Source organism: Mugil cephalus, chromosome 17 (assembly GCF_022458985.1).
Source record: "Mugil cephalus isolate CIBA_MC_2020 chromosome 17, CIBA_Mcephalus_1.1, whole genome shotgun sequence".
Lineage (NCBI taxonomy): Eukaryota > Metazoa > Chordata > Actinopteri > Mugiliformes > Mugilidae > Mugil > Mugil cephalus.
In genome coordinates this window covers 17,449,269-17,465,055 of record NC_061786.1, presented here as the reverse complement: position 1 = coordinate 17,465,055, position 15,787 = coordinate 17,449,269, and the positions used below count along the sequence as shown (strand labels likewise).

General features: G+C 42.6%; 2 protein-coding genes across 4 annotated transcripts in view; both read left to right on the top strand.

The window, feature by feature from the left end:
• The first annotated feature begins 619 nt into the window (after nt 1-619).
• On the top strand, nt 620-11,381 carry cdan1 (codanin 1). Of its 2 annotated transcripts, XR_007114711.1 has the most exons (29): nt 620-730; nt 1,217-1,944; nt 2,022-2,222; nt 2,442-2,632; nt 2,797-2,916; nt 3,000-3,078; nt 3,171-3,291; nt 3,422-3,531; nt 3,699-3,788; nt 3,887-3,962; nt 4,074-4,279; nt 5,126-5,258; nt 5,349-5,492; nt 5,572-5,738; nt 5,826-5,907; nt 5,992-6,081; nt 6,170-6,224; nt 7,022-7,158; nt 7,243-7,346; nt 7,607-7,756; nt 7,837-7,900; nt 7,997-8,075; nt 8,402-8,628; nt 8,755-8,862; nt 8,960-9,023; nt 9,184-9,377; nt 10,271-10,378; nt 10,510-10,673; nt 10,771-11,381. XR_007114711.1 is itself a non-coding variant. In XM_047611974.1 (28 exons), the coding sequence occupies exons 1-28, from the start codon at nt 653-655 to the stop codon at nt 10,621-10,623; spliced, it is 4,020 nt and encodes a 1,339-aa protein (XP_047467930.1). In that variant the 5' UTR covers nt 620-652; the 3' UTR covers nt 10,624-11,381. The 2 variants fall into 2 exon arrangements, 1 of the variants encoding a protein (XP_047467930.1); XM_047611974.1 differs by having other exon boundaries at nt 10,510-11,381.
• Nucleotides 11,382-11,635: 254 nt separating this feature from the next.
• The window catches only part of stard9 (StAR-related lipid transfer (START) domain containing 9), a 40,512-nt gene continuing 36,360 nt past the window's right edge, over nt 11,636-15,787 (top strand). For both annotated transcript variants that reach the window (XM_047610606.1, XM_047610605.1), the window contains exons 1-2: nt 11,636-11,862; nt 15,663-15,732. In XM_047610606.1, coding sequence (XP_047466562.1) covers nt 11,816-11,862; nt 15,663-15,732 — 117 coding nt within the window. In that variant the 5' untranslated portion in view covers nt 11,636-11,815. The remainder of the gene's footprint in view (nt 11,863-15,662; nt 15,733-15,787) is intronic.

Genomic DNA, 15,787 nt, shown 5'->3' with positions numbered 1-15,787 from the left:
CAAAAGAAAAGATAGAACCAGAATACAAAATCAAACTGCAGAAATATAAAAAAATAACTGGATGAATTCAATTAATAAAATGCCCCTGTAATCTTTGTCGGTATCTTCATGTGCTTTCTTTTTTACATGTTTTCTTCATTTTTATATTACATATGAAATGCACATTAGAAAACAAATATTTGTTCGGAAATTTGATCACATGAATCCAACTTTTTTAGAGTAATAACAGTCAATTCAAAATGTCGAAGGGCAACATTATATTTATTATTTATTCAAGTCCAGACTTTTTTCTGTTTCTAAGATGTTTTAATTTTTTATAAAAAAGAAGAATTTGTACAAACATGTTTTTACACTGCACACATGACAATAAACTCTTAAAGAAAGGACCCAAATAACACATTAGTACATTTATTTAGAATATTGTATTACTATAGTATAATATAATATATAGCCATACATCTAACAAAGATATGTCAAGTTAATTAACCAGAACAGTATGTTAGGAAAAACAACTTTGTTTTGGTTTCAGCTCCTGCTTTTATTATGAAGGACCCGCACACGTGGTTGGCGGACGTCACTCGCAGTGCGCCTGCGTCCACGCTGACCCCGCCCCCTCCCTCTCAGTCCTTCAGCCGCGCAGCGCTGAACCAGAATGGCGGCTCTTTTGGAATCTCTCCTCTCGCAGAAAGTGGATATTATTAAGGTTGTAGACTGGCTAAAGGATGTCGAGGTAGGTTGAAAACTACCAAGAGTAGCACTAGAGTTATATTTGCTACTGTCTCGCCCTTGTGCGTTCTGTTTTATGAAATGACATAGCTGGCCGCTGATTGTAAACAAAACTTTTAGCTGTTGAGCTAGCGAGCCACGTTAGCTGCGGATCGGATGGACTGCAGACGAGACGCTGCGTTGCCAACTGTAAACATCCATTAGATTAAGCATTAAATTTGATCATGAAATAGCATTCCTACTTCCTACTCTTATTAAGTCTAGTTTCTGTGGACGGCTGTGCATTTTGACAGATGTTAGCCAGCGCGTTTTAGCTAGTTTCCCCCATTTCATTCAAAGACGTCCCGAAACGGTCCCGTTAAAAGTTTATTGGTTTTAATAGTCTTTCTTGTGTGCATGTTATATTAAGCAGCCTCGATCGTTTTAGCCACTTCAGCTTTATTATAAATACATTTGTCCCGGTCTGATTGTTCCTCTCTTCTTTCATCAGAAGGGTGACAAGCTGTCGTTCAGTGAACCCGGGGTGACCGTCCACAAGCAGGAGTTTGTCCCTTTTCTTTTAAATTTCCTGAGAGAACAGAGCAGTCAAGCACTCACCCATGGCCCTGCCACACCAGCCAAAACCCCCAGCCGTTCAAAGCCTGCTTCACAGACACAAGGCTTCTCTGATAGGAGGGGCTGCAGGTCTGCTGCTGGTGGTGGGGGTGGTGGTGGTGGTACTCGGAGTGCCAGCCGAGTACAGCTCTTCTCTCCGGCCACGTCTGTGTCACCTGGAAATGAGTTGGATGCTGCCGGTCAGTCGGGCTCCCACTGCCTGAGCGGGGTCAGTGCCTTCAGCAGCCCCTCCTTTTCTTCAACGTGGAGCCCTGCCTCCAGGCCCTCGGGCTCTGACCGCCGGTCCAGCCAGAAGATCAGTCTGGGGGACTATATGGTTTCTCCTCCCGACCTCCACAACAGCCCGAACCTCCAGTCGCAGAAGGCCCGTAAGAAGAGTGGAGGCAGCATGGCAGTCGGGGGACAAGGGAGGCATGGAGGTGGGCGTGGAGGACATCATGGTGATGAGAGTGGTCGCTGGGAGCCTGGGGGAAGGAGATCAACGAGAGGGGGAGGAGGTTTTGGCAGGATAAATGAGGAGATTTCGCCTCCATCCGTGGGTCAACTCAACTTCAACAACTTGGAAGACTTCCCTCCTGTTGGGTCTTCACCCATTTCTCCCGCGTGAGTCCTTCAGCTAAGTTCAGTTTAACATGATTGATTCTTTTTTGGGTTGTCTGACATCTTCTCTGATCCTTCAGGACGTCTAAGCCATCTAGGAGAATAAACCCAACACCAGTCAGCACAGAGCGGCCGCACTCCAAACCAAAGACCTGCTTCACGTCCACTCCATTCAGTAAATCGTCCAGTCCCTTGTCAGGAGGAGAAGCACTTGAGGGATCAATGGCGACCGTCAGTCCTCTGAGCCTGCAGGAAGAGAGAGAATTACTAAAGAGGGAGAAGTAAGTGCATATTCAGAATGATTCTCCTCATTGAAACTCTTGTGTCTTTCTGTATTCTACAGGTATTATCTATAGATTCATTTTGAAAGTGATCCTCTTTTTCATGTCTCACCACCTGCCTTGTTATTCCTCCAGCTGCATTGTCATTTGCTCTGCACTTCAGTGTTTCTCTGCAATTTCGTTATCAGTATTTTTATTTTTTATTTTTTTTGATTATAGGACAAAACGCGCCCAGCACGTCAGCTCTCCTCTGCCATCCCCTCTGGAACATTTTACCCCCACGAAGACCGGGCTTAGGACGATATCTAAAGTTACACCAGACGTACAGACTACTTGTCCAGAACCATCCAAAGTCACTTTCTCCTTGGAGTTGGATCTCTTGGCAGAGCTGTACTGTACCTGCCTTTCAGGTAAATGACCACCAGGTGGTGCGATTGAGCTAAACTTTTGATAAGATATGAAAGTGTTCATATTGAGTTGCACAAGTAGTAGAAATAAAATACATTAAATGACATTAACAACATAACCTGATGAACCTGATAAATGAATAATTTAATTTTAAACTCTTTTGCAGAAAATCTGGTGCCAAACATCTTCCTGGAGCTCTTCTTTGTGATGCAGCTGCTAACGTCTCGCTCTCCACACACACAAGATGGTGATGATGAACAGGAAAGTCTGTGTACAGAAAATTCAGGTACGCTATAATCTTCAGCGTTTTGGCTGCAAAATGAGGATTTACGTGCACCGTATAATTTAAATTATGTTTCACACTTTCAGATATTCTAGAAAAATCTTACCTGAGACACGTGCACAACTGTGTGTATTTTGCGGTGAAGGTTTTGGAGAATCAGTTTCCGTGAGTGTCTCATGTCAACACATAGGTTTTTCCAAACTTTTCATCCCTCTCACCTGAGTAATTCATAACCAAGTCTTCTTGTCATTTATAAGGTTGGTTGCTCATCTGGACAAATGCACGTTGCGGCTGCTGGCAGAGAATGAGCGGGTGGCGTCTTTCTCTCCGGATCTGAGGGACCGTCTCACCCAGGCCCAGGACAGAAGCACAGCAAAGGTAACAAGCTTATAAATGTCTGTACTACCCTGAAGCTTCTGCATAATATTATCAGGCGTGAATATTTTATGTGAAACCCGTGTTTGTCAGCATCTTTGTTTTGAGGCCTCTTATCCCTCGTCTATTCCAGCTCTCTCCTTCGGTGTCCACATTCATCCACTCAGTCCCATTCCAGCCTGCGACTGACAACCGGTCCAACTTCGGCAGTGACAAGGCCTTCCACACTTTTAAAAAACAGAGGCATGTTGTCTTAATTTTGTTTGACGTTTCGGTCCGTTACATACTAGTGCAGGTTTAGAGTTAGATTGTAATCTCTATGTTATCATAGATGACGAGTTACTACAAGTGCAGCGTGTACAAGCACTCGATCAGTTTAATCATCATGACATTTTTCGTCCTTCTCTCAGGGATATTTTTTATGAGGTGCTGCGAGAATGGGAGGACTTTCACAAGGAACCAGGGTGGAATTTTGATTCTGCTCTTGGAAGTAGAATCAGGCAAGTCCCATTAGTTATTTCCACTTGTCCAGATATATACGGTAATTAAGCTTTAAAAAGCCACTTAATCGAACAGTTCACTTCTTTTTCTCTTTCAGAGGAATGATGAGTCAGCTGACCCTTGCAGGAAACCATTCCCATTTTTCTCGCCTGTTTCTGAAGCAGCTCATTCAGGTAGACTGGCACCTCGCCCGTTATCCGTTTTCACAAATCCACATAGAAACAGAAATACGATACATTGATGCCGGATGGCACAGTGATGTTTTAAATCTGTGATTTCTCAAGATGTGCAAAGGCTCCCGCGTGAACAGCTCTCCTGGCGACACCCCTGATGCTGACCTGCTGGGCATGCTGGGAGCAGACAGCCTCGGGCGGCTGAAGCGTCTGGAAGAGCGTCTCATCCAGCCTCACGGAGTTGCCGGCCCCTGCCCTCCTCCGTCCTTCTCTGGCCACCAGGAGTTCTTCAGGGACTTCCTCCAGACGGCGAGCTGGTGAGACGAAACATTTTTAACAAATTCAACAAATGGACCTGATTAGTGTAGCTAAGAAAGGTTTCTTTCTATCCGTGTCATCAAACCAAGTGAAAGCTAAAACCCTTTTTATATTCGTATAGCAGGGCACCGTGCAGGAAAACTCCAGCGTGGGGCATTTGATCCCGATTAAAAAAAAAAAAAAAAAAAACTTAGACAAAACAAAACTTGTTGATACAGGAATGAGAGTAACACAGTTTTCTCAGAAATAGGGTGGGGGTGATTCTTGGAAAATTTGGTTGAGATCTTGATGCTGCATTCAAGACAACTTGGGAAAACATTAGTTCTGAGTTGTCAAAACTTCTGAAAAAAAAAAGCAAAAAGCAAAATTACTGCTTCCACAATAAAAGTAAATAGCTGCTGCACGTATTTTAATGTTCAGCAAACGGTGACAACATAGCAAACTTATTTTTTCCGAATGGTATGAATGCTCTGAATTTTCCAAGTTGGAATATGACATTTCCGAGTTTTGATGAATGCAACATCCAAGCCTGAGTTTGCTACTGTAAATTTATGAAGCTGGGGGAATGTGTCCTAACTACAAACAAAGGACTTACATTTTGTAAAAATAATAATAATAACAACTAATATTAAATGTTAGGATGTAAACTTTGCAATTTAGATTTAGAATATGATCTAAATAAACTGTAAAATTAGTTTTTGTGAAAATTGAAACTGAATTAAATGGTTAAATTGAATAATTCCTCAAATTAATTATTAAGTAGCTTAATCCCTTTACTTACGTTAAGCTCTGATACAGTATCTGCTCTTTCCATAACATGCCATGTCTTACACATTTTGCTCTAGCTGCCAGCTGAACCAGCATCTGCAGGACAGCTTGTGTCAGCAGCTGCTGCAGTTGGACGAGGTGTCCATCCTGAGCCCTCCTGCGTCTGTCGGTGAGGGAGAGGAGGAGGAGGATGGAGACATGGAGCAACAGGTATATTGTCTTTTATGAGCAATATCGTGCAGGGGAACACAAACTCAATTCATGAAAGATTAACGCTATCAACCATTTATCCTTTTTCAGGATGAGAAGCAGCGGTTCTCCTCAGTGCTGCTCCTCGCTCGTCTCCTGGCGAAGTTTCTGGGCTTCATTTCCTTCCTGCCGTACCAAACGTCCGAGCGACCGTCCAGAGAGATACAGGAGACTGCCATAGCTCTGCGCACCAAGGTGAGCGACGTTCCTCCTCCTTTAATCCCGTTCCAGCCGTAACTCTCATTAAAATCTTGCCCTTCTCTCGTCTCCACAGAGTGTTCCCGTGCTGGATGTGTGTGCAGTGTTGAGTAACAGCATAAGGCGGAGGCGCACCATCCTGACTGTGCCTTGGCTGGTGGAGTTCCTCTCCATGCTGGACTTCATTGGCCCTCTGCTGCTCTGCTACAGGACTGTGTTGGGCACGCTGCTTATCTTATACAGGTCTTGTTAAATCACTCTATTAAATGTCTGACAGATATACTTTATGTTTATTTAAATGTGACCTTTTTTTTTCTTTTTCTTATGCAGAAGAATGGTCCTGAGCCGATGTGAAGAAATGTGTTACCTGAACAAGCTGCTGATGGTGTCTGTGTTAGGCTGGCTTTTTCAGGTGAGACACGAAATGTCCCTTTTGCCATTTTATTTTTTATTAGTAACTAATATAGTAATTGAATTTTCTGGCTTTTAACTTCAGATCCCAGTGATTCCTGAGGACATTTTCTTCACCAGTGAGTTTACAGATGTGGCCAAGATGGAGGACAGCAGCATAAATGCTACAGGACTTGTGAGTTATTATAAATTCTGGAAGATGTTGGCTCATAAATATGGCCCCCTGCTTGTTTCATATGGAGGCTTTGCTTGTTAATTTATAGGACTGTATTCCCTTGGTGGATCAGCAGCTTCTCTATACGTGCTGCCCGTTTCTTGGTGAGTAGAAAACCTGTACATTTTATCACAGTAGCTGTTGAAGAAGTTTTGGTCATTACAGTTTTTCCATTTGTGCTCAGAAGTTGGAATTTCCAAATTCCAACAGTATTTTTTGACATACACATTTTGAAATGCTGTTACAGTGTAATTTGCATTTTTTAATGTGTTATATGGGAACGACAAGCCCATGTTACGCTAACAATGGCTAAAGACAATAGCGGCAAAACCAAAGCAGTGCAAAACACCATTGTAGGAAACTGATTAATAGTGCATTTATTCCTACATTTACATGAAATAATCAAAATCTTTGAATATTTTTTACAAATTTCTGCCTCATATGATCTTGTAGATTTCATCACTGTAAATGATTCTAGTAAAAAACTCATGGTTCAACTTGTCTGTTAGATTTACACTTGTTGTAGAAAAGTTTAGTTTAACATTATTGCAATAATATCAAAAACTTTAATTTCATGTGCTTGTGCGTTTGAAAAACAAATAAGACATATATATATATAAAAAAAAGCTAAAGCTGCTGTTGTAAGAAAGTTATTCAGAATAAAAAAAAATTTTTTTGCACTTTAATTTCACTCTTCACTCAAAAAATGTAAATAATGAAGACACCAAGTTATATTCGGACAATACAATCGCTTTCATGGATGCAGCCATAGTTTTCCGACTGACGTAACTGGAACGCTGATGCATTCCCAGCGCCGAATCCCGCCCTCCGAGGTAAATGTAACGCACCAAAAGGCACGGTGGTGACAGTATCATGCTCTGCCATGTTTCTACCCGTGCAGGTGAGTTCCGTAAGCTCCTGGCCGCGTTTGTGTCCGGAAGCACAGCCAAGAGCGGAGGAATCATCCGCAAGATTACTCCCACCTCCGCCGAGCTGAAGGACACGCCCACCGCTAACCGGTCACAGCAGAAACTACAGGTGAGTCAGGCAGCACATTTGCAGTGGCTTCAGGTTTCCTGTGTGTGTGTGTGAGGTTCTAAAGTAACCGCTTAAATGTGACAGGTGGACCTGGAACAAGCCTTCTTCCACAACCAGCCTCCGTCTTTGCGCCGCACCGTGGAGTTCGTGGCGGAGAGGGTTGGATCCAACGCCGTCAAGCATATGAAGTTAGTATCACACACCTGGGAAAGGTGGTCGGGTCTGATAACGACACACCATTTGTAGTTTTTTCAAGTCGCCAAGTTCCAAATTGAAAAGATCTTTCACAATAGCAGGCAATCAGCCTGTGACTTTGGTTGGTTGCCTACCTAAGAGGCCAGAGAACACTCAACTTTACCACTTCTTGGATGGGAATGAACTCACCGCGCTGTGTGTAGATGGCCACCGTGTGTTTTAAGTGTGTTGTTTTTGTGTGAATCTTAAACAGAGCCACCCTGGTGAGTGAGTTGGTGGACAGAGGGGAGAAGATGCTGAGAGACGGACTGGGGTCGCCAAACCCGAACCCGTCGAAGCTGAATGACTCCATCTGTGCTCAGCTGTGTGAAGCAGGGTTAGAGGCCTTGTCGAGGGCCTCCAGGTACCCCGGCTCCTTTAAATTTCATATTACTACGAGGTCCCATCTTCACGTTTGTGTAACCATCTCTTTCACATGTGCAGATTTTGCTGTGAGAAAAGCCCCGAAGCCATACGGATACTGCTCCCCGATGAGACCTCCCCTGCTGTGAGTTCAAGAATAAAGATTTGTTGCCGAGTAAAAATACATAAGCACAAAGAGATGCTACATGTTTATCACCCGCGGCTCTGAATTTGCTTTCAGGTGCTGACCACATCTGAGAACATCACCAAACGTCTTGCAACAGAAAAAGCCTGCAGCTGGCTCTCTGCCAACATTACAGGTAGTTTAAGCTCCAGACATATCGTTAGGCTTTTTCTGTTTTATTATCAAATAATAAAATGTGTTCCAGTGCAGACTGCAATCAGTTTTCAGCTGTCTGGGTCGTGATATGTCTAAAAACAAAGCTACGGCAAAGGGATATGTGCAGATCTGTGCAATAGAGGGTATGCATGTGATGTCACAGCAGGTCTCCGTGGTTACGGCCACTGAGTGCCAAAAAGTGAGAGTTGAGCATGGAGATCAGATTGCAATTTTAATCGTAAATGAAAAGCACATAACGAGCCGGTGGTGTGGCTTGAAGATTTCTATCCTGTTCCCATCACAAAGCGCTCGTAAGGCGAGAGTGGAAGAGCCGGTACGATCGAGTGATGAAGGCTCTTGGTAGCCCAGTAGCTCCAGACGCTGCTGATGCGGACAGGGCTGTGGTCGAGCTGGTCGCGCAGGCGCAGGCGACGACTCCCAAGAGGAAACAAGGAAGTGAAAATGCGACATCCTGCCCTCCACACTGTGACCACAGCGCTCCGCTGCCCTCAGACGTCCTCATAGAGATAAAGGTACATGCTTGTTTTTATTCGGCAGCTTCTACGAGTGAATGATAATCGCATGGAATTTAACATGAGGAACCTCTCTCTGAAGCTAAAGCGGTGAAAACTACACTTTTTTTTTTTTTTTTAATACAGGAGTGGCTGAGCATCGCTGTAGGGCCCAGAACTGACAAGGAGCTGCCGACCGACTCACAGCTTGAAACACTCCTGCACAGAGTCGGAGGCACGCTGGCCTGCAGAAAGGTACCCAGGAGACGCAAGTGCACCAAAACTAACACTTGTTCTGGATTTACTGATTTTTGCCAGTATTGATCTCTTTCTCTTTCATCTCATCACATAGTTCTTGACTGTGTTGTCAGAGCAAATGCTTCTGAACTCCACTGTACTACTGGCCTGCAAACTGGGTAAGAGAGTCCCTGCTCTTTATTATAGTGATTTAATGAGTAATAAATAATCTTTAAACATAATAAATTGTACCCTGCTCCAATGCAAGCCTTATAACATATACTTCTGTGTGTGTGTGTGTGTGTGTGTGTGTGTGTGTGTGTGTGTGTGTGTTTTCAGTGTCTGGAGAGCTGCCTCTGTCCAGGGGCAGCGGTGTCGTCGTGGGTCCTGGTTCAGGGTCAGAGCCTCCTGTCACAGCCCTGCTGGAGCAGCTTGCTGAGCTGTGGAAGAGAGACTGTTGTTCCTCCGCCCCCCTCCACCTCCTCTTCGCCCCTCTCACCGTCAAAGCCGTGCTGAAGGCCAGCGACACCGAGGTACGCCTACCTCTGCTTCTGTGACTGATAGTATTAACAATGCGTGTCCGTCATATCTTTCCTCACTACACTCCACGCATAGTCTAAAGACTGAAAGCCTCAAATCAACGAGTGCACATTTGTGTCGCATTTTCCATATATTCCTCTGCATTTATTCCTTTCTGATGTCTATTTATAATTTTTATAGTCTCAATATTTTCCAGCTAAGCAGATTTCCCCAACAGATGTCTTTACCTTGTGGTCCTTACTAGGAGTGTTGGCAAGGACTTGACGATACGATACGATACGATACGTATCACGATACTTGAGACACGATACGATACATTATTGCAATATTGTGGTACAAGATTCAGGATCACTTTATTGATCCCTGCAGGGAAATTATTCTGTCGAAGAGTCCTGAGATAAGAAAGTACATATATGAACCAGAATAAAAATAAAATAACAATAAGAATGAGGTAATGTACAGTCCAGTTTACATGATATACAAAGATATAGATAGACATTACTATATTGCAATATTCTGCGTAGTTCACTGAGAAATTTTAAATGCAGCTAAAATACACATTGTATATATGTACATTAGATGACAGTGATAATTCATGGGACAAATTGAGTCAACCTTGCCCTTTTCATTGTAATAAATTTTTTAAATGCCATTAATAATAAATGAATGTCCTGGTTCACTTAATTCAGCAAGATTAAAAAGATAAAGCACATTTTACCAATTGAAGACAATGCAAAACACTTTAAATTGACCTTATATGTATAAATCCTAATAAACATAATAAGAAACCTAAACAGACACCTGATCATACATGGCATGTAGTGAGACTTTTTGTGCAGGTTTTCATTTCTGCTCGAGTCCTCATTCTCCTCCTTTGTCTTCTCAGTGGAAGAACTACCTGTTCCTTGTCAGAGGTCTCGTTGACAGACGAGTGTTACGCGAGGAAGACGTCACATCTCATTGGAAGAAGCTAAACCTGCCAGCCCTACCACCGGTGAGGCTTCGCTTTGTCCCTGTCAGCATGGATTCCCTGGAAATTTTCTCTTTTGCGAGCAATTTGTTCGACTTTTTGACTCCTCTTTCCCATTCTGTCCTGCTGACCGTGTCCTGTCCGTCTCATTTCAGAAGCTGATGGAGAAATTTCAACTGCAGTCGCAGAGTCCGAAGCCCCCCACCGAGCTGCAAAGCCACATGGAGATATTGAAGTTCTCCCAACCTGCAGTAGAGGGAGCTACATGACAGCTATAATTTCTACCCATCATCCCAACTTTAGTGTGATCATCACATCTGTCAGTGTGTTGTTGTTTTTTTTTCACGAGGGAGACAATTCTATGTGACTCCTGGTTGTTGACCATATATTCTTTTTCTTTTCTTTTACCATCAAAGCCGTCTCACAGCCGGGCTTTACAAGCGTCGGACTTATGTTCCTCTCCTGTGAAGTGAGAGCAGCCTTTCATGAATCCCTTTGCTCTTAAACTGAGGTGCCAGCCAGAAACCAGAAAGCCCTGTCAGTCGAGGGCGGTAGCCAGGGACCACGCCATCTCTCATCTTCCATCCAGGGGGGAAACCTTCCTCACAAGAAAACCTGTTTAGAAGATTGTGTCTTAAGGGAAATGGTAGCAGATCAAACACTCTCTTGTCTATTCGCTCTGTCCAAAAACACAGCAGATTATTTGCGAAGACACGAGCACGGCTCGAGGTGGGACGTCATCGCGGCTGAAGAAGTATGCTGCACGTTCCAGATATCGTCACGGGAAGTTTAAGAGACACAACTGCTAAAAACACAATTTCTGTATAGCACTTTTTCACACGCGCCTTTGACCGCATAACTAGTGATTACAGCGCGATTATTTCATGAATGCAACGAAGGCATTTGTGATCATTTTTTTGTTCATGTTGAACGAGCCTTGTATTCCCAGCTGCTTTTACACTGAAGTATTTTTTTAAGTTGCCCGCAAAGTGAAAAATTATAAAATAATAAAGATGTATGCAAGTTCTTTAAGTGTCTGCTGTCGTGATTGCGACAAATTACAGTCTGGCAACTGGTGAAAAAAAGATGTGGTTTGTTGTGAATTTGTGTGTTTTTCAAGTATGTTAAATAAAGTTTAAGACATGAAAGCAGCAGAAACAGGGATTTAAATAACAACAGACATGTAAAAAAAAAAGAAGAGAGATGTAAATGAAGCTTAAAAAAGGGAGGAGTATCCAGCAGCTTCTCCTCCCTCTTCACTTCCAGCTCCCTGTCCCGGCTTTTGGAGAGAGGCGGCGGCCGCTTTGGACTCACCCGCAGCCGGCGCAGAGATGGGATTGAGCCTCGGTGGAAATAGACCCAACTTTGTCCGAGTAACATGCGAGAAAATGCGGAACATTATTTCGCACCAACTCAAGAAAACAGCCGAGTTGTGAGTGGAAAACCGTCGCAGGAGGCATCATGGCAAACGTTAAAGTTGCCATACGAGTCCGTCCCCTCAACTCAAGGTAAGATTAGATAAGTACCTCTTTGTGTTTATTTGTTTGTTTGTTTTTTTCCTCGCTAAATTTAAACGCCTCCATTAAATTAACAAATCTGTTCGCGCTACTTTTATGTGTTCCGCGTCTTTGTATGTTTGTGTCTTTAAGTGTTGTTATTAGCGTCGCTAGCCATGGGAATTTGACAGTGTAGTTTGTTTTGTAGCCTCCAACAAAACACAACGCTGCTCACATTTCCTTTATTATCATGGTCACCATTGTTAGCTTTTGTTAGCTTTTGTTGGCTATCTACAAAAAAAAAAAAAAAAAGTACAAGTGGCCACATGGTGCATGATGACAACTGTGTCTGTCAGTAGTGTTGACTAGAGGAGGGCGATACTGTAAAACCTGGTATCGACCCGATATCAAGTAAATACAGGCGAAATATCGCCAATACCGATACCGATTCGTGTCACTTTTTTACGTATTTTTCACTTTTTTACACATTTTTACGTAACGCATCATCATGTATTAAGTACATGCATCAACAATATGCAAATCTGAATGAAAATTAAAAAAAAAAAAAAAATCATTACGCATGAATTATTTTGCTTTTAATTAGCGTCATGATTCTGATGACAAAAAATGTAGTCAAAATACTTTTTATGTGCGACAAGGTCAAAAGTATATCGAGATGTAACAAGATTAGCAATAAAAAAATAATATAAATATAACAATGTCAAAAATGTAACAAGTTCAAAAGTTGAAGGAAAATAGCTTAATAAATAACTAATAGTAGTAACTAATAATAATGATAATAAATTCAGTGTGTAGGTCTACAGCTGTGAAACAACACCAAAATGAAGAGAAGCTGCTAATGGGAGTTGCTAAAGAACCTAGATAAGAAAAACTTAAATTTAAGTATCGATTTCATCACGTAGATATCGATCCGGTACCGATACCAACGTTCTTTGGATCGATCCGGCCACCACTAGTGTTGACTGATGAAAGCACACTGTGTGCAAGTCTGTGGTAATGTACAAAGAAAAACTACAGCAAACATTAGGCTACATAGATAGATATACCATACCCTCCCATAACATCAGGACACCACATACCCAACCAACATATTACAGACTCTTTAATGATTTGTTCAGTTGTGTTATTGCATTCGGAATTAAATTTTTGCCGAAATGAACTTTTATCCAGTTTATTGACCAGAAGGAAGCGGTATGAAATATGGATTAAGTGCAGCGGTGTGTGCTAACTGGGTTTATAAGCAGAAATTCATTGCGATGCATTCAAAGCACACGCAAGCATGAATCGGTTACGTTTAATTCTGTGCAGAAATATCATGAAACGTCCTTTGGCTTTAAAACTGCTCTGGTATGTTCCACTGAAGCAGAAAATTAATTATTTAATAGTTTGGGTTAAAAGTTCTATATATTTATTGCTTCTTCGTGGGTTTGCACAGTTGGTTTCACATTAAAAAAAAAAAAAAAAAAAAGAAAAAATCAATCTGCATAACCTGCTGTGTGCAGGTCTGTGTTGGCTGAGTGAAATAGTAAAGGTAGGTTAGACACACAGCAACCAGCAACTGGGGTAATTGGGTTTATAATTGGAAATTCATTGTGATGCATTCGAAGGTGGCTAAGTTTTGTCTTTGCACATATTAACATTTTCACATGAAGTTCTCGCTTGTGTTTTACCTTGAATATCTTTAGGGAAGGGAGGATGCAATCATTGGAATTTTTCACCATCCATTCATTGCTCGGGGCCGTTTCAAGCAAAAGCTCTTTATACTTTGTTGCTTCTTTGTGAGTTTGTGCTGTTGATGACACTGATATCTTTGCTATCATGACGCATGTCAGTGGGAGGGATGTATCAGGCAGCAAGTGAATATTTTGTCCTTACAAGCAGATGGAAAGATTTGAGCAACTTTGCCATGGACCAAATTGTGATAGTTGTTAATTTTCCCTTAATTATTTTAAGGCCGATTGTTGTATTTCAAGCAAAAGTATTTGTTGATTCTTCTTACATTTGCATCGTTGGTTGGGCATCACAAGTAATTTGATAAGATTACTCACAATACAGTGAATCTGAATCAAAAACTGCAGTTACTTGGAGCCGTAAAATTGCAGAAAATATTCAACTACAGCATTTTATTGCAAACAAATCTTGCCACATCGTTAAGCATAAATTCAGCCTGAGTATATTTTGAAACCTTTTGTTAGGATGAGTTTTTAAGTACTTTCAAAACAAAGAAAGAAAAATGGATGGAAGATGAACCAGTGTTAGGTTTGCTTTTGCCTGCTCTCAATGTTTAGTCAAAGAATTTATAAAAGAATGCCTCCCCTCCACTTTAGAGTCTGTTTAAGTAGCAAAGAAACGCGGAGAGGTTGTAAAGTTGCTTTGCTCCGCTAGAGCTTTACATGCTTTACATCAACAGGCAAATTGCTACAACATGCTGAATAACGGGGGAGTCTGTAGGTAGGTGTGGGTCTTATTCTCTAGTACAGAATATATTTGAACTCCCGCGACACGTTTTGCAGGTTCACTTAAACCGGAGACCACTACAGTACCGCGACAAAGCGTTATTCAGGCCGGACAATGATCCTTTCAGACGGTCTTCCTCGTACTTTACATAACAAAAGAACTTCTTATATCAAATGTTCACTGTCATGCAAATCTGTCCGTCCTGATTTATGGTACTGACACCATCCTTGTCCTCAGCTCTTTTCTATTTTTTTTTTTTTTTTTTTTAAATTAAGGATGTATTTCCTTCCATCATGGTGGGGGGGGGCTGTATCACAGAGATAACATTAACACCAACCGGGTCAGCTGCATTCCTCATTTAGCCTGTTCTTTGTCTTAGTCGACCCGATGGGATTTAATGGGTGTCCCTTCACAGCGCGAAGCATGCAGCATGACGCAGGTCGGCCCCGAACCGTGAAGCAGCTTTTCTTGAGTCCGTATCGAAAAACACGTTTGTGTGAGGTTTATGATTTTCCACCCTCAGACCTTTTCTCCTCCTCGCTGGTTGGAACCCAAGATTTGAAGGTTTTGGGTTGGGCCTCTGCTGGGGTTGCCGAAATGAGTCCCACGTGGAGAAGCACGAGGGGGGGGGGGGGAGCTGAGGTTTTACAACAGCCCGTAACCCACAACAGAGACGGGAGCGCTTGCACTACACGCAGCGTTCGCCACCATTATCGCTCCTGGAGATCCAAATCCTCCAAGCTTCATGTTGTGATTGCCTCCACTTTCACATGTGTTGCATCAGCTGTGCTCGGTCCAGCTGCTGAAGCGCGCACACACACACACACACACACGAGTTGACCTTGTTTTGCACACATATGAGGACACACTCTTTCTGATAACACACAGAGCATTTGGGTGCGCTCCCATCAGAGGAAGTCTCTGGAGAGCATCACGGCCTGTTTTTATTTGAACCCAAGAGCGGTCAGTGGTGCTCTTTTGTGGCGATTTCATGGATCTCACACACACACACACACACACACACACACACACACACACACACACACACACACACACACACACACACACACAAAGATTTATTGTGTTAACTGTCATGTGATGGCCTCGAGTGAAGTGGAGCTCGCGTAAATGTATCTGGACACCTTCTCAATTATAGCAGATGCGGCTAAAGAGGATTTTTTAAACCAATTTGAAACGCTATGAATCCATTTGGAGCAGGAGACGCTTCTAGTGTCCGTTTCTCTCTAGCTGAAGCATCTGTTAATGTTTTCTCTCTTTTCAGCACCAATCCACCGCTTATGTCCAGTTTTTTATTTTTTTTCTCTTCCTTACAGGGAGAGCGCGGATGGAGGAAGGTTAGCCGTTGAGGTGGAGGATAAATATGCGAGGATCCGAAACGTGAAGGTGAGTATCCGTGCATACAAACATAACAGATGTATAAATCTGTAAATCTTTGTGG